We start from the raw sequence: 25373 nt of genomic DNA, 5'->3' as shown, positions 1-25373 counted from the left end.
AGTAGATTCTACCAACCTTAACAACACCGACGCCAACAAATTGATCGATCCTATTATTAAACGGTGACCGCTAGGGAATCAGTCGGTGGGGGAGGCAAGGGAATGGATTCACGCCGGCACCGTGTATTAAATTACGAGACACTTTAGTGGCCCATCATTGGCACCACCTGCAATTTAGTCGCCATTCCGTTCCGATGGGCGAGGGATTGGAAAGCCCCGAGGGTGTGATCGGTTTAGTATTTTTGTCTCCATACATTTGTCCCTCTTTCTCTCGCTCATTCGCTGCCTTTACCGCTACCGTAATTAAATTGTCCACCGGAGAAATAGCGGCGCGCAGCTCGCTTGACCTGACATTTAGCCCGAGTAATCGTTGGGCTTGATTGCGTCCGGCCGTGTGCGGGGGCTCTCGTGGTGGTGGTGGTGGTGGTGGTGGTGGTGGGAGATCTGGACAGGGACGAACCTGCGAGCCGAGAGCGGGACAGACACCTCCTAGACAGACTAGACGTCTGGACGCAGGGCACTCGAGGCAGCGGTCGGATTGAGCTGCCGCCAACCTTGCACGGATCGGTGACAGCGTTGCTCAAAGCTGACGGCTTCTGCTACCACCGCACTGCCATGCACCAGTGATGGTGGGTGTATGCAGATGGATGCAATCGAAGTTGTTACCCGTGCCGTTAGTGAATTACGGAAGTGGGAGCGACTTTTAGTTCAATTCTTATTTATTCCTAGGAACCTACTTTGAAAGCAGATCTATTCAATATTTCTACGTGCACATGCTAACTCTATCCTTTAGTGTTATATACAGTAAGATATTATCTTTCAGTGTCAATATATACAATTTGTGAGCTCCAATTTAATATTTTAATTTCATTGTTTCGATTCGCACCAAAAACAGTCCAGTTTTCTTTTGTTTTTTTTTTATATTATTACCAGTGTGGTTTTCATTGATTAAATGTTTTGGAGTCAACCAATTTGATATCTGGTTTGTTTTGACAAACTTTTACCCTGTTCAGACGAGGAAAACTTCATACAAACAATGTATCTCGGGTAAAGATGTGCTTAGAAAACATGCTAACAGTTTGTCCAAACGAAACAAATCTGCTAAATCTAACATCACAACATTCAAACCGACTGCTTCTAAATAAACTTTTCCCGATAAAGTACCGTGGGACGTAGCGCCCTCTATCGGTGCCGTTTTTTCCTTCCCAGATGGAGGCGCATGGTTGATTTTAAGAAACGGTTCCGTGCATTATGCTGCCAGGAGGATAAAGTTGTCCCGGCTTTATATCTACATGGTGTCATCTTACCCATTCGCCTTGGAGGATTCAAATGTGCCGGGGGAATGATCTCTCAATGTTGTGTGAATGGGAAGCCACGAGAAATATGTGCAATACAATGGATAAATCGTAGGTTTTGGGTCATTGCGTGTGAGCCATTGACAGGCAGGACGAAGTTTTGCATTCCCTCGGAACACTTCATCTATATTATACGTTCATTTTGGGGTCAACGTTCAGCCGAGCGAAACGATCACTTGGACAGAATAGGAACATCGAATCCGAAGTTGCTGCGTCGATGCACTCCTTACCACTGTCGTTCTTTTCTTCTTCGGACCAATCGGTGGCAGCAGTGTGAAGATGAGGTTTTCGAGGTTTTAGCGCTGGCTTGCAGCATGCGTCCAGCTAAAGTACCAAATGGTGTCCGGGAAAGTGTTTTCCCCCTCACAGCGGGAAAGTCCATCCGCTCGTTATTGCGGTCCAGCCTTTCAAACTCCAGCCGAGTTTCTGTTGCCGACCAGAAGGCTCCGATACGAAGGCCAAAAGTTTCCCGTTTTTCCAGCAAAATTTAAATCCATTTTACAGAACATAAATAACTCTTCATCGCTCCGGTCGCAGCGCATTGGGGCTTCCAGCTGCGGAAGTAGAGCTTATTTTTCTACTTCTTTTCTTGGTCGATACCGAGAAGTTTGGCACACTTCTGCTGCTGCCCTCGAGAGGAGTCTGTTAAGTGCAATGCCATGGAGGTCCTTTGCGATTTAACCGGAAGCGCCCGCCAGTGCGTTCTGCACTCGGGAGACCAAAACATAAAAGCTTTTACCTACACCCGGAATCCCAGAGCTAATGGCTTTTCATTCCGCCTGTATCGCTTTGATCTCCTGGAGGAAATGTTTCAGCATACTGCTTGTTTTTTCATTCGTCCGTTTTATATTTACGATAACATTAAGGGTATTTATCGCTGCTTGCTAGAATTGTTCGGGATCACTCCTAATGTTAGGGTGGGTTGAATTTTTCCTTTTTTTATGGGAACTCGAATTGTTCCTTAAATGGTCACTGCAAGGAAAATTGAAACAAATTGCATTTCAGAAAACGGTCTATCAGGTGCCTAAAATACGTATGCTCCGCATCGTTGAAGCTTTTCAGGGAGAACAGTAGAGAATTTAATGCAAAATTTAAATTCAATGGCTGCCTTAATATATTCCACGTTTAATATCTGAGTATTAGTTTTTCAAAATCAATTGGTCATTCTTTTAACATCTTTAGCAATATCAATGAAGTTTTCCCCAATCAGCTCACTTCATAAATGTAATAACTTTTTTTTAAATGCTCAACCCGTGGCGCCAAAACGATGCAATAAGGAACACAGTGTTGCATTTTACTGCCACGGATGGGTTACGTGAGTGCAGTTTTTAATTTGTTTCGTTAGCAGCTACACCACAACACCACCCAGCGCATCAGGGTATTTTCACCGCCCCCGGGGAAGCTGCTTTTTTCCCGGTATCGACCGCACTCGTTCGTAACTGTTTGAAGCCATTAGCTGTTACCGTCCGAATGGAAAGGAAGGCTGCCTTTGATGGTACTGTTTGGGTCTGGGTTCCGAAGCGAGGAACGTGCGATCAATTAACATATTTAATTCCACAGATGTCAATCACGAGCATGCTGATGGAATGACTACGTGCGTGCGTGTGTGTTTGCTACAGCAGCAAAGTGCATCACAGAAAATGCAACAGGCATCGATGTTGGAAGAACAAAGCGCGGTTTGAATTTTAATGAACTACTTTTAACAGTGGCATGTTGACTATCATTTGTTGTTTGGATGCGATAATTATATTTCTACTAACATTTAATTTCTACATTTCGAAAACCTCACGATGGCTTCTTTAATATTGTGTAAAAATCACAATAAGCAACACTTTAGGCCTAAACCACTGTTGATTATGAACATTCGTTTCTAAACCCACCATTTGCGCTCCCGATTTTGTCCGCGGACGGATGCATTATTGGCACGTACGTTCCTTCACTAGCACTGTTGATTAGTTGACTTGTATTGTTTTTTTTCCTATTTCACACGCTGGCGCCAACCGGCAAACCATTTAAAAGCCCCACCACCTAATTGATGCGAGGGTGTGTGTAGTGTGAAGTGATCACAGAAAAAAACAATTGTGCTTTCCTCTCGGAAGGCACTTGGAAGTGTAGCTGTATTATTTATCCAACCCTCTCGTTCTGTTTCATTGGATGGTTTTTTTTTCTCTCGATGACTGGCAAATGCCAGTTTTATTGTTTCTTTTTCTTTTATTAATATCCATTCCGCTTGGTTTTTTTCTATGTTTGTTGTAATGATCGTCGCATTCGACACCACCGTAGTAATGAGATGGTAAAGATAGCAATCTATTTCAGGCATCAGAAGGAAGAGATGGCGGCGACAGGGCGAAGAAGGGGACTGGGTTTGGGGCAGTTGCCACTCGCGGCTCGGATATATGATCTGCATCGGCATGACGCTAATGTACAGTTTCCGCGACGGCGACGACGCGATTAGATTCGCACGGTAGCACCGCGTCGGATCACAAAACCGGCATCCAACTTCCCCCGGCGGGAGTGTGCTGGTGGAGTGGGTCGGTCTGCCTGTCGCCTGTCACCTAGCGCGGCCCTCGGTGACTATGGTGACGGTAGCGACGACGAACTCACCAAACCGTCCAGCGCCGCCGATCCTCTCCGCGATGGCGATGCGCTCGAACGATGATAATGTTATTAATAGCGCGATACATATCGAGCCGCGGGTGGGAGGGGGAGGTGCATGGGCCGGTGGGAGGTGGTGACCGGTGCTGGCGATAATGATAATGATGATGTTATTGATGTTATTGATAGTGCCGATGATCGCAGGCGTACGGAACTGTTGACGATGGCAATGTTGCTGTTGATGATGATGATGATGACGACCAAGGCGATGGTATACATGTGCACGATAAAACGCAACTTAAAGTGACGGCTTAATAGGCACCCGCTTTGGCGCTAGTCTGCCGGCTTGGTGACCGGTAATGGGTCTCCCCCCCTCCTCCCTATGTTTCATCAGCATCCTCAACCTCTCCTGCGGTGGGAATGTTGGGTACCTTGCGATTTTAGATTTCAATTCGCGCGAAACCGTTAACGATTGCTAGTCAATGTAATACTTTGCAAAAGTCAATCTCAAGGAGAGTCCACGTCGCACTCGGCGATCACAATTAAAACCGTCCGTAGCTATTCGCAAAGTAATCATAACGGGGTGGCTATAAATAACATGATAACTACGAAGGAAGGTGGTGATTAGTTGAAATCCAATTTAGATATTGTTTTATAAAACCGACTAGTAATAAATAGACTTGTGTAATTCAGATTCAGATTTATGAATCTGAATGATTATTTGTGTTTGAGAGACTCATGAATCCCAAAGATGAATCAACAAGATGGAAACTTAAGAACAAAGCATGGGAAGAGGAACCCCTTTTTTTCTTGGTCGCATGATACAAGCCAATGAAACAATAATGGAGATTCGTGAAAGATCCATGAAAGATTCATGTAGATTAATTAAGCTTTGAAGATTCGTATCCCCAAAGATTCATGAATCCTTTGAATGATTCATATGAATTAATCTCGCCAAAATATTCATCAGGCACAACATTAGTAATAAGTTATTGTGCTTATGACACTAGCTTTGTCAAACAAAGAAAGATTTACAAAATGTTTAATCACAAACGTTAAAGAACTGCCCAGCAATGCCTAGCGTACAATTGTCGGTGAATCCTATTGGAATATTTTCATATTTATCTCATCCATTGGATCAAAATTGTCCCATCGTTCGTTCTTGACCGACCATGAATAAGAACCGTCCGCTTGCCAAGGCCTGATAACGCACACAAACATACCACGCAAACCCCACCATCGCAGCCAGTAAAAATGGCGCCACATGCTACATACACGTGCCCCGGCCACTCCACCACACGGAAACCACCCCCAAAAAGGGCAGGGGGACGGGCGGGTGGAGTAAAACAATTGCCTTATATTTATGCTGCGCTATTTTAACTAACGACGGTCAAGTTTAGATCCCGAACCGGATCCGACCGGCGTGGCTTATCAGTGGCGGCAAAAGGCGGAAAGCGCGAATGCGGGTCGGACGATAGGCGACGTGGACTTCCGACATTGCGAACGCGACGGCGACGGCGGCGTGCGGTCAGCGGCGGAATAATTGCGAACAATGGATGGATAAGCCTTGCTTTCTTCGAGACGCGCGATTTCGCTGCAGCTTTAATGATGGTCCCATTATTATCACCAACAGCCTAACCTTAGGCGCGGAGGGAAGAGCATTAAAACACAGTTCGTGCAAAATCGGGCGCGTCACGAAGGACGGCCGGACCTCGACCACCGGGACCAGGAAGCGCGTGTGATAGGCGTAAAGGAGCACGGCGCAAAACGGGGGGAAATTTAAAGATCTCGCTCGTGCAGGAATGTCTGTCGTTGTGAGACGCCCAAGTCCCCTTGCCTAAGGGGAGGATGTGTGTGTGTGTGTGTCTGCCAAACGGGGAAACACGGAATCGAATAAAATCTCGTCAAACCCTTTCGGGTATGCCGGCCTGCGAATGACCTCGCTCCGGAACGCCTCACCGAGTTCGTCGAGCGTGAAAATATTCTAATACGCTTCTTTGCTTCTGACCTTTTCTCCGCTCCCGTTCGTTCAAAACGCTGTCATTTAGCCGTCAAAGGCCGGAGGGCCAGCCGAGGCTAGTCCGTGGCAGTAAAGTCCTAATCTGCGTGCGGAATACACAATGACCCTTGTGGCTGGTGGAAAAAGTGTGCAAATTTTATTTCATTTTCGTTTGTTCAACCAACCGGGAGACTGAAATTGAAATTAACCTTCTAAGCTTTGGTGGTTTACTTTTTTTTTGAATAGGTTTTTAATGACTGTCCAGGAATGTTGCACGTGATTTCTTTTTAAATTTTTTGTGGGTGATCCCAATGGAAAACCTAAAAAAACTACGTTTTCGAAAACCAATCTACTAGAGCGAAGCTAGTTACGATTCCGTGCCGGTTGAGCGTGTCGCGAACAATCATCAATATTTCAACGGAATAGCATCGTGGACATGGTTTAGTTTTATTAGGCAGATTCCCGGAATGTCCTTCGAAACAAATCCTACCAGCGCAATGCTCGTTGGCGTGTGGCAATGGGCTGTGTAATGTCCGCCCCGATGACACTCCCGGCACTAAATGGGCTGGTGAACCATAAAATAATCGTAAAAGCGCCAAATTCAATCAAGTATTCACAGTCAAAACCCATCGTGATGGAAACAATCGAGACCAAGGGATGGTTGGAATATTTCCCCTCCCCACCGGGGGGCTTCACGAAGACGGCTCAAAGTTTTTGGTTTTGTTATTCCCAAAGTAGTTTTCGACTCGAATGACTCCCGACGAGCGTGGGGTAGTTTTGCAAATGTTGAAGTTGTTCGAGAGACTGCGAAGGATGAAAGACAAGTTTCAACACGAACGATCTCTTTGATGGGTAAAGTTTGTGCATCGGTTCAAAACATTAAATCGATTGTGTAAATCTTGACAAGGTCGAAACATTTACAAAAAAAACACACAACAATCGTTACACGTATTAAACTAGAGTTGGTAGCCAAACGTAAAACCCTTCATTTAAAGTCGTACAAAAATCAAACAGTGTACTACAACAATTACAAGAAAGAACACAGTCCCATGGCTGCCCTGCGGGTTTGAAAGAATGCCAACATGTCTCTTCATGTTGTAGGGCATTACTTTCGGGCTCGAGTAGTTCCCGTTCCACATGGTGCATCGACTTCCGGCTGTAATTCTTGAGGTATGATTCTGGCATGGCAGTTTGCGCATTTCAACTGCGGTAAACTCCACACGATCTGGAATGCATCGTTGGATAGAGCATTTTATTACTCCAAACTGTCGCCAGTAATAAAACGAGCTTTAAGAAAAGGCAAGGATATCGGAACGGCGAGAATCGGGTTTACGCTGTCGAATGTGTGTTCCGCTCCCGTGGTTTACTGTGGAAGAAGATTTATGGCATAATTGTTGGCACCACTGACTTTGGATTTCGATTTGAATGTAGGGCAAAATGTGTTTGAGCAAGGTTTTGTTCGTGTTGAAGACAACGATAACATTTCTTTAATCACTTTGCTTGCTGCAAGCAAATGTGTAATGTTAAATAGAATGATGGCGAAGTCTAAGCTGTTTCGTTGGTAGCAATAGATTCAAATGTTTAAAAATAATACCTACGAATCCGAACCGAATGTTTGACTGACATTGGAAGCGTAGAAATATCACACATCGGTGTTTATACCATTTTTAAACAACCTGTTTCTCTCTACCTTTTTCTACTTCCAGAACGGTTTCGTGGAGTGTGAACAGGAAAGCTGTCCCGCTGTGGACGACTGCTACTTCTACAAAAAGAAAGGTCCGGACGAATGTTGCGACAAGTGTATCGGTGAGTAACAATGTTTCCCCCTCCAGTCTCCCCATCTCCCCCTCGGGGCGGAGACTGGTTGCCAAACGGGACGAGAGTTTTCGGTCCGCAGTCTAATTTCACACTCACATTTCGCACAGGATGTTTATACGACGGCCGGCTGATCGACAGCGGCACCGAGTGGACCGACCCGGAAGATCCCTGCATGCACTACAAGTGCGTTTCCGGTGTCGTCACGCGCTCGGAGATGAAGTGCTACGCGCCGTGCTCGGACCCGATCCCGCCACGGAAAGGCCAGTGCTGCCCCACGTGTCTCGGTAAGTGTGCAATCGGTTTCCTCCTTCAGAGTCAGCCATCGTTTGTCTACACTCAAGGTCACCGGGTTGAAAACGTGCGGGAAAAAAGCAACCATACCGGGGAGAACGGTCACTTTCCCTGGGTGGTCCGAGATTAGAGCAGACGAACAAACAGACTCACTCACAGAGATTAGTAATAAACCATCGTCCGCACGGAGGTAATAACCCGGCGCGCGATCCATTATAATCGTATTAGTTCCCGGAAGGTCGGATGGAACATCGGAGGGAAGTATCTAAACGATGAATCCAGCTGCGAGTGGTTGAGCACGCTAATAAGCGCCACCACCGGAACGTCCCTGTTGGAAAATCGAAGCCAATCGATTGAAGGGAAGGAAGGAACGCTGAAGAATCGTTCGGAATGTTCTTAGCGCCTTTCACCCCTCTCACGAACGTGCGTCCGAGGGGCCACACGCTGACCGCACCGTTGGGGTTAACCGTGGGAAGCGTACAGCTTCAACGTCTTTGCCAGATGGCCGGCGACGAAGCTCTAGAGGTGGCGCTTGCTTTTGGTTATTGCCGATCTGTCCCGCTACGGAAACATTTCATCGCCACGGCGGACGCTGACGAGAGCATATTAATATGATTTCGATTGAATCTATCTTAAGCGGAACCCACGCATCACGAAGTCCTAGCTTACTCTTCAGAGCCAACGACGCGTAATCCAGCCCAAATACGTTTCACTCGCTCCGCCAGGGTTCGCTGGCATGAGCAAGACCTGTCGATAGGCAAGGAATGGAATGCCGTACTACTCCACCTGGCTTTACCTGCTGCGGTTCCATCGCCGGTCACCGGTCGATGATTTATGAACCAATCTTCGTAATCAGCCACAGGTTGTGATGGGTGGTTACGACCCGGGGACAAAACTGTTTCTTTCCTTCCTTTAGGTTTACACTATTTTCGTACCGCCGATGGTCTCTACCAGGAGCGCTTCCAGATGGGAAGCGTCCGCACGCATTAGATGATTGATGTCCCTCGGGTCACCGGTTCCGATGATGCCGATGGCATGGCTTAAACGGGCCACTTTTACGACCTTTCCTTGGGAAAGAATGCGTTGAAAAGCTAGAACAGAAGTTCTTGGCTTCCTAGCCGCGAGACCTCAGACTTCAGCTCAACTCTGGAGTGAGATTTTGTTGACGACCGGCAGGAGAAAATGTTTCCAAGCGCTCCATCAGGAGGGAACATCAATATTCAAAGTAGGGCGACATCACTCCAGATCTATCTTGGCTAAAATACTGATGCCCTCGTCGTCGTCGCCGAGGCACCCACCACACCTACCTACGGATGAGTCGGAACTCCTGATTGAGGATCGGGATAGGCGAGAGCGCCGGCGAACGCGATGTTTTGGGATGGCGCGGTATCTCATCAATACACATATGTTTTTATGTTGATAATTTTTTGATTTACTGCGTGCTGGGTGGTCCCGCCGTTGCTAACCCACCCCGAGGCAACAGCGCCATCCCCCCCCCCCCTTCCCTCCCATCCTCGTGCGAAAGCAACAACCATTGTTTTCAAACAAACATCAGCGACTGAAGAGTTCCCTTGGCAAGGACCGTCGACAGGCGAATCGACGGCACATCATCGCGAATGGACGTTTGAAGGCCCCTAGTCCGGAATCGTTCATCCGCGTTGCGACTCGCGGATCTTCGAGCGACTCGTTAATGTCTGCACGTGTGGGCCGTGCCTGCGTGCCTAATGGATAGGAGGCCGATTAGCGTCATCAGCTGTTTTTTTTTTTCATTTTTCACTCTTCACATTCCAAACCAGTCGAGCGCTTTGATTGTGGGGCTTATCGGCTCGGAAGAAGCTGTGTTTATTGCTAGCAATGGGTTGGAATGTTGGCGACTATTTTGAAACAGCTAAAAGAATAGTCTCGTACTACGCCTCGTGTAGGATAAAATTCTTTTTCATTTATAATGTTTTGTAAGTCAATTAAAATCAACAAGAATGTTGAGGGTAAAATGAACCACATTATTGCCTTATACAAGTGGAAAAGAAAGAGGTAGATTGAGTGGGTTGTTGTGACGTTTCCCAAAATAACTGTTGTGGCCAAGTATTCATCAGAATCATCAGAGTATTGAATAAAAAAAAATATACAAATGGATATTCAACTCCTTATCTAAAGGTCGCCTGTCGCTAACATGAACTACAACGATTGATCAATCGCTTCCACTCATCGCTGCATGGAAATAAACGATCTAGAGAAGCGATCGATTAGACTCTCATCTAAGCCACTTGTACGATCTTTTGTCCCGCTTAAATTGATTGCAGTTTTGTTCGGAAATTGAATAAATTACAAACCATCTTATACACAAAACGCTTGTACACGCTCGAGGGCTTCAAACGCGCTGACGTTCGTCGGTACCGCGTGTCCTGAGGAGCCCGTATATCGCCCGGGTTTTGTTTTTGCCGATAAGATCGCAATGCAAAGCCTTGGCACCTGTATAATGCAGTAATTTATTGCTCCGTTGAAGAGTGACCATTACGCGGTTGTCTATAAATTAAAATACTTTTAAAAAAACGTACTTTACACGCTGGGAGGGTAGATGCTGAGTAGTTCCGTGAGGTGAGTGTACGTTTATTTTTCTTTCCCAGCAGGCGGGAACTAGATGATTATTCAACGGGCTCTCCCCGGCCTCGGAGGACACTTGTTCGAAGGAGTAATTAAACACATTTACTATGCTAATGCCGCCCGGTGCTTGCGAGTGTCTGTAGTGGCCCGGCTGTGGTGTAGAGTTCGATGATAGGAATATATTTTATCCGGCCGTGTTCAGCACGTCAATCGATCGATGGAATCAATTTGTGATAAATTCAATCAACACCTTGGTACCAAAGTGGACTCCTGCTAGGATGGGGGTTGTTGTTTTGTTTTTTTTTTTCGTTTGCCCGCCCTCTCTTCAAGCCAATGGTGATCATTGCAGAGCCGTTTCTTTGTCGTGCATAATGATTGCGGATCTTCATCACCGGAGCATTGTGATGGGCGAAGGATGTGCGATTTATAGTAGATCCTGTATCGGTGCGCCACGTCCACGTTGTGTGAAGCTTGTCAAAACAACCATCCACCATAAACGAAGCCCCGGAGGGTGGTAGATAGCGGAGCCGGGAGGGAGCGAGAGGGAGACATAAGAGATCACACCTTTGGCGGGTGAGCTGGGCTGTAAATATTTTATCACACTCGCCGCTCGCCAAATCGCCAATTGAGTCGGCTTCATCGAGCACCGTCGAGATTGGTGGTGTCTCCGGACCGCGTTGGATACATCCAGGTGGAGGAAAAAAAAAACACCATACACTCAGTGGTTTAATACTCGGTGTGGCCATCAAAACCATTAACCTCCCCCTTCCCGGTCTTCCCGGTACCCATCCCACCGGTTGCCCTCCGGAGTGTTGGATGTATTAGGTTGGTGGTTCGCGAGTAATAAGATGGTAAAATTTACGATAGCGCTCGTTGCCTTTGAGATCGCGCTATAAAAATGTCGTATTTACATAAGAAATATCTTTTGCGATAAAATATTTCCTATTGCTGCGTTCCCCTCCCACCCCACGGGAGACAGTGGTTGGCGGACGGCACGACGATAACTATCTCTCTTAGCCTCACCCTGCGGGTTGGAGATGGTGGCGTTGGGGGACCACATTCTTTCACTTGTGTGTCTCCAGGGTAAAGCTTGTCTTAAGTGATCCCACAATATACTTTCACCCGTGCGACCATTTTTGGTGCTAAATCGAGGTGCTTTCTTAAGCGGTTCGTAATTCTGATGCACTTAGAGGACTCTTCTATAACGTTAAGTACATTATTTGATATTTGTTTTGAGCTTGATGATGTACTAGCGTATATTCATTGTATCTACCTTTTCAAATCCTTTGGTTTCACAGAAGATGATCTGAAGAGGTTGATATAACATGTGTCAAGCTGATAATAGTCCTCCGCGAAGATGTCAAGGTAAAGGACCAAAATACTGTCCCTAAATTGATACACTTCCGAGTGAAACTCTGGCTCCCCACCAACGCCGGGGACAAGGTCAAGACCAGAATTGTCCATCCCCCCAAATTGAAACATCAATTCCGAACTATTCCACCCTCCTGCCCGGATCCATGTCCGCGGACACAAATTAAGATACGAGAATCACATTCCTCAACGCGCTTGCTCACAATTTATAATCGCTAACTCGCGGGGTTCGCCCGCGACGTCCACGAAGTTCACGGTGACCAAGACCCGAGACCCAATTTGTCATGTGGCACACGGCTGCGTACAACGCGCAGACACTGGCGGGTTTTTGAGGCTATCTATTAGCGAACGGCGGCGCTCCATCCCATGGGCCGGAGGAACCGAAGAACCGGTACCGATGGGCCGCTCCTTTTCGTCGCCCCGCCGAGTTCGGGGTGTGTTCTATGTTTTGTTTAATCATTAATTTTCATTTGATTGTATCGCCGATGTTTTACGGCCGATCTTCGACACTAGAAGATTTACTGATTTTGTGTTTCCTTCGTTCGTCTTGTTTTTGTTTTCGCCTAAGAAGGAGGCCCGAAAGAGATTCCTCCTTGTAGTTCGTCGCAAGCTTCCCGGGGGTTTGCTTGTGTTCTCCTTTCTGCTGTCTGATTTTTACCCGGGTTAAGCTGTCAGGCAAGATCGAATATGATTAGCCCATACCATACCGGACATTCCGAGTGAGCTGGATTGTGTTGTAGCTTGCATTCCAGCCGCCGATCACAAAACAGCGGGTCCTCTGGCGTTAGCTTCGGACGGCATCTTTCGAAGGGATGCCCTAATAAAGTGATGTAGATTTTGCGGCCGCTGCACCCAAGCCTGCGATCTATGAACGGGTTCCTGAAAGGGAACACACATTCCGGCCTCTGGTTCTCCTGTTCGTATCAACCCCGGTCGGCATTTCCGTGGAATTGATTTTTATCTCCCCGGCGAGATCTTAATTATGGGTCTAATCTATAATTAACAAGCACATTAATATACGAATTGGTTGCTACTTTGGTGTCCCTCCGAACAACGGTTTTACGACCACGGATCCGGAGCACGAAACGTTGCGGAGCGTTTTGTAGTGGTTCGCTTTCAACCCACCCGCCATTCTAGCGAGATGCATCTCGAGAGAGAGAGGCCTGTTTTTTCCCAACCCAATCGATAGGCACACCTTGTGGGACGGAATGGTGTTTGACATTTATTTATTGATTTTTTATTTTTCATTACCCATCATTGCCAGGCTGGCGACGACCCCGACCGGGGCGACCCGCTGGTGGCCGATTTACGCGTCTTCATCAAGAACCCCAACCCGCCACCATCTATTTCGATGATCACTTTGGGCTTTATAAAGACTAATCGATTTATCGGTTCTCATCGAACTCGATCGCGCGTTGATAGATTCGTGGCATCATGGTCGACGCAGTGAGGGGAGGGATGCAGTAGAACTTCGTCGTGTGTATCGCAGTCGATTCCATTTAGTCCACTCCGGGTAGGCCTGACCGTTTACCAACTATGCGGGAGAGAAATGATTCTCGACTGGAGCAAGAGGTTGTTTTATGTCTGTTCATTGAAAACCGAACGATAGATATATTTAAGCATCCTCGATACGATGATTCAATTCTGGTAATATCACCCGATCTACGGCTACAAAATGGCCATTAGTACCAGGAACCTGCGGCGATCGTGATCACGTTGCTGTGAGATGATTTCTTTCTGGCAGGGAATGATGTATCTGGTAACAATTCAATTTTGACGGATGAAAACAGTGAACGAGAGTGAGAACAACAACAAGAGAGGGGGGTGGGGAAATACCAACACAGCTTGTGGTGATGAAGTGATCATTCCGATGGCTATCAAGATACTGTTTAAAAAATTAGCCACAAAACAACCCAAAGAAAGAACAAATAAAAGTCAACGAAAGAAGCAACGACAAACATCAACACAACCGATTTTGGGCGGCGTTTGCTGACGTTCGGGGTCTCCGGTTGGGTTGGGTTGGGAGTTTCGGGCGACCTTGGCGGTGGAATTCCGCCCGCTAATTTATGCGAACGAAGAGGCAAGATTTCTTCGAGTTCGAGAGAAGCCAAAAAAGAAAAAAAAGACTCGCAGAAATCAGGAATGCCGTTCCCGGGTCATAAACACCGGCGACGAGTATGGAAATATTTATTTTATCCTTTTTTTTGTTACTTTGCTGTTGGTGGGTGAGGATATAAATTGGGGATTGTAAACGCTAACTATTACCTAATGCCGTTTGGGGTGTAGTTTTTTTTTCTAGCATATTTTGTTGCGATTGGCCACGCTGTTGTGTTTGATTGCTCAATTCGTTTCGCTTATCACCGCGCGGCTGCGAGTGCGCGGCTCGTGATTTTAATTGAAATAAACTCACCGTACATAATTGGATCATAACAACCGTTCGTCCCGTCGGTGGCCGCGATTCAGGGCCGATTTACGAAAACCACGGCTGATGAGGATGATGCGGATGATTTGCCGCTGATTGCTGTGGCATCCGAAATCGGAGGGAAGTGGAAAATAACAAGTGGAACAAAGAGCACGAGAAGCCGGCAACAAACGGACCCCGCGGTGGCGAACAAAATAAGGATCTGATTAATGCAAAGCGAGACCCGGCGGAACCGCCGACGAAGCAGACGAAGGATCGGGCAAACGGCTAGCGGAACCGAACGGGCGTACCGAAAGGCAAATAAACACACCACATAATAAGTGGCGTCGTGCGGCAAATCAGGGCATGATTATGTGCCGTGGGGTGGATGGGAAACCAGGGAGTCTCATCTGACAGTCATCCTGGGCGGTCCTGGGAAAAGATTGGCCCCGGCCTGTGGAGTCGTTCCGAACGGTGGGGGGGGGGGACTCGATTGTGGTCCGAGGTAATCACAGGGAACCGTGAACTTCTTGGGCTTAGGGAAGGCGGCTGGGATGGGAAGAATTAAAATATGAAGAGATCCATCTCGATTTTGGACTACAGCCGCTTCCCCCCTCCCCCCTCCCCGCAGGACCTCGGTCTCTTTTGGAAATTTCGCAAGGAAATTGAGTTGCGCCCGCGGAGTGGTACACCCGGACGAACGTGTGCCTTTTCTTACGGGTTTGCTGAAGCTTTTTTACGTGCATTCTTGATGGCATAATTTACGGAACTATCACGCACGGTAGGACCATCATTAGGAAGCAGGGAGAAGGCCAAAGGATGAGGACCAAAGGGACCGAAGGATGAAGGGTCAGTCGAAAACAAACAACCAATAAATAATTCCTCGCCGACCTCGCCGGGTGCGTTCTTTCGTTCCGAAAATCGGGTTTCCACTCTTTCTACCGGCATCGGCTTGAATGTTTGAACAATGTTCGTTGCCTTTCTTCCCATAACCATCGAGGCTTGTGGTGGCTCGGGGTGGTCGCATAAAAATGTTAATAACAAGCCTAACCCCCGAAGAGACGACCACTGAAGCATTCGCAACTGTGTGGCGAGGCTCTTTGCTGGTGGAGCATCCCATTTCGGACGCACTTTCGGACGGCGGTTGCATATATCGGGCATCATCTCGATCCCATCGTTGATGGATTGTCGCCGTTGGGCCACGGTCCGACTTTCGATCGGCTGGCCTTCGAGGCCACCATTGGAAGGGCCAGTCCTTGGGAGGAAATCTTTGCTTTCTTCTTCCATCGAACGGATGCCGGCTTGGTGGCTAGGAGAATTTTTATTACGGCCAGAATCTCTTCGTGTTCGAACATTGGACCGCCGTCTTCGTCATCGCGGGGCTCATCAATGAATCATTTCGAAAACGAGCATCCAATGAAGAGATTGTTTGATTATAGGGGGAAATTATTGAGCCATAAAACAAATGCACTCGCCGCCGGGGTTAGAGATCGGAGAATATTCTTTATTGATGAAGCATCTTCCATTGCGGTATGCGCTCCTGCAGTGGCTTTGACGATTAAGTCATCAACTAAAGTTCCGCACGTCACGTGATTTTCGATTACACTCTCCTTTGAGCTGCTACGATGTAGTCGATGAAGTGTCTTACCCTCTCCCAATTATTTCGGAATGTAAAATCATTTGAAAATAATTATTATTCGCAAACGTCACAAACTGTTAGACACTCATTAACCGGCGGTTGTCAGTATATAAGGTATAATTTCAATCAATCTTCGGTTTCCCAATGATTTACGATCAATTCTCCGCCAAATAGCTTTGATCTTTAGCAAGGCAAACCGTCTGCAATATAAAATATCAAATTGCTACATCTTTTTAATGATTCCCATCAACTTGTTTTTACCAATGTTACGTGACTTGGCTCGCACTTGTTGCCAAACAAGGATGCAGCAGTCCACCCAATCGCGATCCAACGGAGTATTTTGCTAGCAATCGTAAAAAGAAAATACGGCAATATAAAAGTAATATCTCTCACTGCAAAACCGAGCGGATCGGCTCGGGGCGGCTTAAAAACCACATTCCGGCTGGAAAGGCTGGACGCAACACGCGGCAGGTAACCTTCGGCCATCGAGCAGATTATCATTTATTACTCAGGGCCCGCTTACGGGCCTTGGCCGACGACGACGTCGACGGGACTTATCGAAACCGATTGGCAGCAGGATTAACGATTCCCAAGTGCAAGCTCGCCCTTCCCTTGGCCAGGGAGGGATGCATTTCCGCATCGACTGTCGCGCGTTTGCCGGGAACTTGGACGGTTTTGAAGGATTCGGTTCAATCTAAATTGAATACAAATTACCCGATTTATTGAAGCTTTATCGTTATTTATGTCGGCAGAGGAGTTGGAAATCCATTAACGCACCGGGAAACGGGCGGCCACGTGAGCGACGCCCCTGTGCACGCCCCGCGAGCCCATCATTTGTTTTCCCTTAATGAATGCAAATACCTTCGCGCGGATTGCGTCTTTTGCGCTTCCGTTTGCAGCAAAACAAAACAACGAAAAAAAGGACAAGAGCGAAGGAAAGAGATTTTCGAACCCCGCCCGCGTTCGAGCAGATGAAGCTTTTAGCGCTCGCTGTGGTCCATTGCCCGATTTGTTCGCCCGTTCGGTTTTGTCTCCACGGTGCGATCCGATCCGATCCAATATTGCTGCTGCTGCGGCTTTTTCTCGTTTGTTTGCCTTTGTTTGTGCCCTCCTAAACGTTGTTGCCGTTTGTGTTTTTATTTGCTTGCCGAATTTTAGCTCTAATCCGGTGATATTAATTTGTTTTTGCGCAGGTTTTGTGGCTTCCGGAATTTGAATAAATGTCTCGAAGCTGGGGAAACCCCGCGGCACGCAAAGCAAATACCGAAAGAAAAAAACCTATTTTGCAACATTGGGGTGGTTTTTTTTTTATGGGGGACCAATTAGTACGAATTTTGTTTATTTTTACGACGGTTTGGCCCGAACACCCCGTTTGTTGGTTTCTCGACAGTTTCATTTGGGCGAGCATAATTTAATTCTGTTAAATTCGGGATTGGTTGAGCCGAAAATATGTGTTTTAAACAACTGATTTGCATATAATCGTCATCAGTTAACGGAAACATGAAATGAATTTCCACCTGGCTGAAGTGCCTAGTTTATATCTATGATATGTTAATAAATGGAGTAGAACATCCGACACATTTTAAAACTTCTAAACTTAAGCCAAAACTAAATTGTAGCAACGTGTTCTCCTGTGTGATTTATTTTCCAAGTCCTAAGGGTGACAAAATACGATACGATAATGTTGCCAATATAATACAATTCGATGAGCTTTTCCGCTGGGCTTTATGTTTCGACCGCACAAAGCGGACCACCGTGGTGCGTCTTGGCAGCGACGTTTGCGACCCGACAAACGATCCGGTTTGGCACCGCAACCCGCCTGATTTGTCGATCGACAGCTCGGGGTCGAGTCAGCCGAAACGATTCCGGGCCGGGCCATCACGCTAACCAACCGGTAACATAACAACATCGCGGAGGGTGGAACATAAGCAAAGAAAACAACAACAAAAACCGACACAAATCAATAGCTCCCAAAATAACACATTACCGTGGCTCTCGCGGCTTCTCATAAAGCTTGATGAACATGTTGATCTTTTTTGTGAAATTTATTGAAATCCATTTCGGCCGAAAAAGCTCCCCCGAAAAGGCGAACGAAACGCCAGCAAATGTCGTCGTCGTCGTCGTCTGCGACGTCGTTGGCGGGTGAGAAATCCCATTACACATTCCGGAGAAGACATTTAGGGGGAGCGTCGTTCATTCGTCGGTGCTGGTGGAATCCCACCGTGCTAACTTCATCTCCAAACCCACCTTCCAGACTCTCCCCCCTCCTACGAATCCCCGGGAGGGCGACCTTTGTGTGGCGCGAATGCGGCAAAACTAACGGCGGCAAAACAGAGCAGCCGCCAGCACATCCCCGGGAACGCTAATTTCTCCTGACATCTGACGAGCAAAGCACGGGACGCGTTATCTTTCCACTCGAGCTGCGCGTTGTCTAATTTCATTGCCATCCCACCAAGCCCGAGCCGGGGTGGGGGGGAGGCCGCGCAATGGGCCAGACTGCACGACTGCACGACGAAGGCCCTCCTCGTCGTGAACAGTGATAAGCTGCACATGTATGCAGAACCGCGATAGGGCTAGCGAGACCGCCAGAGTCTCCACGATGGCTGGCCTGGGTGGCCGACTCCGCTGACACTTCGGAGCGATTTATGAATTTATAATTTATACACTTTTAATGAGCCCGAACCGGTTAGCGCTGACCGGGGGGATGGGGGGTGCGGGCGGAGAGCGTGGGGTTTGATTTTGTTTGCTGAACCGAATTACGAACCCTGCACTTGCCCTCGCAGTGGGACGGAGTTCGCTGTCGTTCGTGGGCCGTGATGTGCCGAGCGGCATTGCCAAACATACAACACGCGCCTCGTTGGCCCACATGAGAGCGAGCTGCGGAACCGGTGTGAGCTTGTCTTGTTAGAGAATGAGGTTTGCTGTGGATCACATTTCCAGGCTGCAGGTTTTAATCGTAGATTTTGTTTTTCGGAGACCTTTTGCATTCGGCTCGGTCACTTAACACTACAGTCAACTATGAGTTATCAAGGAAAAAGATAGGCTTTGATGATGCTTCTTAAAGAGAAGACAGATCTTCTGTTGATGTTGATCCTGTTCATCAGGATTTCAACAGCACTCTGCGTTTTCTTTAGATTTAGGTAATTCTAGTTCAAGTTCTTGAATCTAAAGATTTCTTATGAGTGCATTAATGAATTTAAATCATTTTATAAGTGAATCATAGTTTTTTAGAAAAACGTAGAATTCAAAACGGGGATTGAAGTGATGTCGGTTTGTGTTCTATTGATTCGTCAGCCCAATGCATCTTTGGATACGCACAAACTTTAAATCATTTACGAAACTTCATCAGTGTTTGGAGGTTCATAACTCGTTTGAGATTCTGAGAAAAAAATATAAAAAATTATCGTCGAGAAATTCATAACACACATTGTAAATAATTCTCACAAGGGATTTTAAAATGCTAAATGCTAAATAATAAAAAAACAAAATCATAATATTTTTAATGCCTTCTGGTCGACAACAATACTAAATTTAAGAGACCTACGACAACATCAATCTGCAAGCAAAACGTGATTGCATTTCCTTAGAAGATTTTGTTGATTGCATATGGCAAACATACAGAGGAGGAAAGTTCAACGTTCTTGTTAGTTTACAATCTGCATCTTGTTACTGGCATCGTCCCCGACACTGTACAACCATCCTCCACCAGCAAGCCCACCACCACCACCACCGAATCGCCACCAGCTGGTGATCGACTGATGCTTCCAACGGGCGGCCGCAGCACGATACATTTGACTTATGTTTTGCTCCGTCAGCAAACCGTCTTTCCAGCTGCCAACTGGGGCTGTTCTGTTGAGCTGTGCGAGCCAAATTGGTTCCGGCCCGGGCGCGGGAGATTTATTTATCTGCTGCTACAATTTGTTTTGGCCATGTTCCCCACTCTGGACGCCGTGGTACATTCCAGAAAGGGTCTTGGCTTCTGCAGACTCGCTGCATAAGTCACGAAACTAATTTTCTCTCGCGTGCACCCGAAAACCCGCCCAGAACAAATAGAACATAAAAGCCTGTGCAAAGATAATCGTCGCACTCACACCACACCACGACGGTCGGCGGAGGCGCGAATATGAAGAATTGGTCACTAAATGTTGTATTTATTTGCTTCTTTTGTTAATGTTTCGTTTTTCCCCCCCAAAAGCATGCCTCCCTCCCCGCCGAAAAAAGCTATTTCGCACCACGATGACATTTCGGCGCGGCGCGAACGATAGAGCGAAAGTGTTTTCAGCTGTTTTTGTCTTTTGAGGTTTTATTTCATCTTCCCTCTGTCCCCTATCATCACACCCCCACGCTCCAACCCCGAACTCTCCCACCGCCCCCCCCCCCCCCCCCAGCCTCCCGCGAACCCATGGGGTCACGCAGTCCGGTTAGATCCGCAAAGTGGCATGATAAATTTAGGCTCATAAATTAAGAACAAATTTGCGATTTCGGAGCTCGGTCGTCGTCCGTTCGCGGGCACGGAACTCGCTCGATCTGGTGTACTGGGGATGATTTTCCGCACCCCCGGGAATGCCCATGTCGAGCGGGAGGAGGGGCCGCCTCTGTTTGGCCACCCCACATTCGTAACGCTTGGGGTGTATTGAACGTGACAGTTTCTTCGCGCGATCCTGGATGATTTCTTGGGACCGATCTTGTTGCTATGCCGGGTGATTTTTTGGTAAGCGCGTATGTGTGTGTGTGCGTGTGTCTGTGTCCAGTAATTTGTGATATGTGAGCGATAAGGTGGCCTGCGTCGAACCTCAGCCGGTTCCGGCCGGTTGTCACCGGTGTCCCTCGGAGTAGAACTTCGCCAGCAGGAAAACACATTTTGAAAATCATATCCCAAAGCAAAAACATCGCCCCATAGGGGGGGGCTGCTCTAACCGCTGACCCAGCAGGGAGAGGTGAAGAAAAGCAACACAAAAACTAACCCCAAACCCGGGTCGCGACCGACGCGCGATCCACTCAAGATTCTTCGGCGATCGTTGGAGCCGACCCAATGTGCTGCCGGAGTGATAATATTTTATCGCTAACGAGCTTTTCGAACCATCCGATGATACCATTCGGCGGTGGCGGCGATGATGTAGAAAACAAACTCTCCCGATGTGAGTGATAGAGCAGCCGTCTCTGGTGGGGGGGCGGAGGCGGAGGTGGAAGAAAGCATGCCAGGATGGAAACCGCATTCCGTGAATCCGTACACGGGTGGGGGAGGACGGTTGAAGAAAATCCAGTCCGCGAATCCGTGAACAGTGCGAACAGGATGCCTTAAGCAGGAATCTCACTTCCACGAGCTAAATGATTTAAATATGGCTACTTCTTTTAAGTGGCGCGTGCCTGCGCGCATGTGTTTCTTTTGTCTTTTCCTTCTCTCACCCATGTTTGGACACCACTTTGGCTGCTAGCTGCGGTTTGATGGAGCAGAATATGTTAACGGCTGGCAGATCATTTGCACAGGAAATATATTGTGTTACGTTTAATTAATCACAGCAATTCGTTTGAATATTTCACTTTGATTACCAAATTAGAATCCCCCCCTTCTTCATTTTTGTTCAGCTTTTGTGCCATCTTTTACTATTTTATTGTTGTGTTTGAAGTTTTACGCCGTTTATAAATTACTTTTTAGTTCTCTAAATTTACGATGGATTCTTGCTTCGAACAAATTTTCTCTACTAAATTTCTCACCTTAATGACTGTTATTTGTTACTTAGGTTTGTAGAGGTAACATGGTCTAAAATGTCATCGGCGATCATCTGCTGGACATCATGATTTTTACGCCTTCATGATCGTCGAGTGGCAAAGGAGGGACAATATTGTTACTAATTTTAATAACAGTGTCATACTAATCTTTTCATTTCCTTTATAAATCTATGTCTTTATGCGATATGCAAAACTACTCAGATTAATCAATAATATTTTTCATCAATGTGGATGGCTGAAGCTAAGGACTATTTTAATGTTTCAACATACCATTTTTTTTAAACATTAACTCTATTCTTCGCATGCAATGAACGATGAAAGCTGGTGTTTTGGAATGTTTTTATACCGCAAAACCTCGGATTTTTTAGGCACTCACATGTCCACATCAACGTTAGATGATGCTCGCAGGTAGAGAAATTTCAGAGTTGATTTGAGAAAAATTATCATAAGACGGAGCGGTTGCGACTCCGATGCTCCCCGTGTGGTCGGGAAATGGCGAAAGGTTGCCCAAAGATTATGATTATGGAGATTAAACGCTTCCATATGCGGGGACGGGATGTTTTAGACAATGGGTTCGATGTTACATCACCTCGGATCTTTTACAATAGAAACACAGTAGTTGAAATGTTTTCTTTGCGGTTTTAACTAAAAATCTGGTAAAAAGTAAAAGTATGTCTGATAGGGGGTCCGCGACAGCCGAGCGGTAGCGCCGGTTAGAAAATCGGCCCATGAGCGCCGAGGCTCAGCACCTCGACGGCAAGGGTTCGAATCCCAACCGAGACCGGACCCTCCCCTGTACGAGAGGACTGACTATCCACGTACAACAGGGAAACAAGTCTCGTAAGCCCTTAACGGGCAGGCATGACCAAGAGGTCGTTACGCCAAGAAGAAGGAAGAAGATGTCTGATGAATAACTGACCGTACCGACGCCATCAGCAGAATGGTTTGCGGTAATTGAGCAAACATCAATTTCTGTGAACGCCGCCTTTTCAGCTAATTGACAGACGGAAGGAAATAAGTCGAGGAGCAATTTAACAATTGCCATTTTTGAAATTCTTCCCGGTAATCCTTTCATTTGCGAGCACATTGTACGGAACATCGATCGGTCGATCGACCCTTCTGCAGTCGCTATCTGCCACTGTATCGGAAGGATGCAGGCATACAGCAACCCTCCAGAATGGACCTGCTTACAAATGGAAGGGTACATGGTGCCATTCGCGAAAGCCTATCTGTTCCGTCACATACCAGCATCGCCATGGGTTCACTTCTTCGCTTTTTTTTCGTTTTGGGGAGGATCCAACCACAATGTCCAGCCATGCGTTGGTTGTGCCGTTTTCCAGACTTTTTACTTCTCGCACAGATTTTTCACCGTTCGTCATTCCATCTCTCTGGGTCTCAGAACGGAACAGTGTGTGTGTGCGAACGTGAAACATGCAATTAAGATATAAAGTAAAAATCTGTTCCCTTCCACCGACCATTAAGCGAAGATGGTGCAGCCCAGATGGAAAGGCCGCGGGGACAAAGGCCGCTCAATAAAATAAAGAGCCCTCTGGAAAACAAACGGTTCGAGGCACAAAAACATAAAACAACGGCCATGTAACTAACCGTTCCGGTGGTGGCCTGGTGTTCCTTTTCCTCTTTTTTTTTGTTCCTGGTTTTGCTCGGTTTCGTTTTGTACCCCGGAGGTTCATTTGGGGCCTGATGGGCTCCGGCTCTTCTCCGGGCTTGCCGACGAGGTTGTTCCCTTCAATGCTGCGCCACGAGGGGTTGGCGGGGCGGGGGATCCACCGAAACGGGAGGAGAACGGGACAGAACAAAATCCGCAGTCACTGTCGGTGGTCCTTTCTGATGCGTTACTCACGACAACGACGTGCCTCCCTCCCTCCGGCGCTCACCGTTTTCCATTCCCTCAATACGGCCTCCAGTTCAATTTCCGACAGGTTGGCCGTTGTTTCTGCGTGGAGCGTAACGTGTTCTTTTCCCTCCCCCTCCTCACGCTCTCCCGTGTCCCCAGTCTTGCCCTCGGTCCGGCTGCAGCTTTTCTTGGCCAGCACCGGTTCGATTCTGGTTGGCTTTCGTACATCGGGGCAGCTTGCTTTTTGCGCTTTTCCCCTTTTTTTATTCTCTCTCCTATTGTTTTAGGAAGTCAATAAAATACCACCGAAAGCGGCCCACCGCAATGCCGAATTCTGAAACGCGCCCAGGAACAAGACAAGCGCCAAGACGAAGACAGGAAAAAAGGAACACACACATGCATGTGGTTTCTGGACGTTAACGTTAGGAGGTGAAAAGGTGACTTTTACGTACGCCATACGCGTAAAGGTGGAGTTATCTTTTTCCAGCGTTTATTATTTGGCACCCTGGAGAGGTTTTCCCATTGCCGGGCGCCTCCCTTAGAAGCGTTGGCACGGATTGGGCTGCCTTTTTTCCCACAGCATCCCCTGGGCCGATTCCGCGACACGGTCCGTTTTTTTTGGAAGTTCCGATAATGAGGGAGTTTTTCGTTTGTTTTTCAATTCTCGTTTATTTGTGAATGAACGTTGTGGGCTTTTGACTCCTTTCAACGTCAAGGATACGATTGAGAAATTCTGACCACCATGGTAGGGAACTCAAAAGAAAAGCACTCGCCGCGGTAGGTAGCTCGGAAAAGGGATGAAGAAATAAAAGCAAACTCCAAAAACCATTAACCAACGAAATGGGTTGTTTGTTCTGACCTCCCCGCAAAATGAACCTTTGGTGCGCTCGTCTACAGTCACGAACTCGGTCTCGGGTTGCCTGCCGGAGGACGAACGAATGAAGAAGGAATCCGTAAGGAATGTCCTATCGGAACGTAACACCGAACACCGACTGTCGATCGATCAGTCTTTGAAACGGGCTATTAAGATTTTGTCGAAAAATGTGAAGAGTTCTGCTAGTCAACGCCGTCGAGTCGCTCTCTTGGATGGAATGGCTAGTCGGACTACCGGGCTTTTGCCCGGGCGCAACAATGTCGCGCGAGAGCCATTGCGGGGAGTTGAAAGCGCCTCGAGGCCAATCGTGCTCGTGCGACATAATCCTCCGGACTTGATCGACTGGATTTCGTGTCGTGCTAACCGACCGCAGAGTTTGGTTATTGGTTGAGTTATAGGTTAGGTTAGGTTGTTTTTTGGAGGACCCGGTATTTCGTTTGTTATTACTGAAGAGATCGCTTCATACACTTGACGAAAGATTGTTGTAAGTCAAAGAGAGAAAGAGAGAGCTTCCTGGTTTAACATAGTACTTTCTCTTATGGCTTGGATCCGAGGTTGCAAATGATCCCAAGCCGTGACCGTGGGATGCCGTTTATTGACTGCCTGAAGATTACTTCCTGCTCCTGTGAGTTTCGCCTTCTTCAGGGAGGGGGTTTCTTCGAATATCGCTGCCGGCAAAATGTCAACACGCAAAGCTGCCATTGTCACACATTCCACCGAACCACCGTAGGAAGGATCAATGTGTCTGTCCTCGCGAAACCCTCCCCCCACCGAACGCCCTTCACAGTCTGGCCTTGACCAAATCTGTCAACGCGTGCGCATGGCAAAATCCGCGAGATCCAGC

General features: G+C 47.3%; 1 protein-coding gene across 1 annotated transcript in view; it reads left to right on the top strand.

Annotated features, from left to right (window-relative positions):
• The window catches only part of LOC131283541 (BMP-binding endothelial regulator protein), a 70932-nt gene that overhangs the window by 41868 nt on the left and 3691 nt on the right, over nt 1-25373 (top strand). The window contains exons 4-5 of the mRNA XM_058312778.1: nt 7656-7755; nt 7875-8051. Of these exons, the coding sequence (XP_058168761.1) occupies nt 7656-7755; nt 7875-8051 (277 nt within the window). The remainder of the gene's footprint in view (nt 1-7655; nt 7756-7874; nt 8052-25373) is intronic.

This window comes from Anopheles ziemanni, chromosome 2 (genome assembly GCF_943734765.1).
Source record: "Anopheles ziemanni chromosome 2, idAnoZiCoDA_A2_x.2, whole genome shotgun sequence".
Taxonomy (NCBI): Eukaryota; Metazoa; Arthropoda; class Insecta; order Diptera; family Culicidae; genus Anopheles; species Anopheles ziemanni.
Note: the sequence above shows the minus strand (reverse complement) of the source record. Positions and strands in the feature narration are given on the sequence as shown.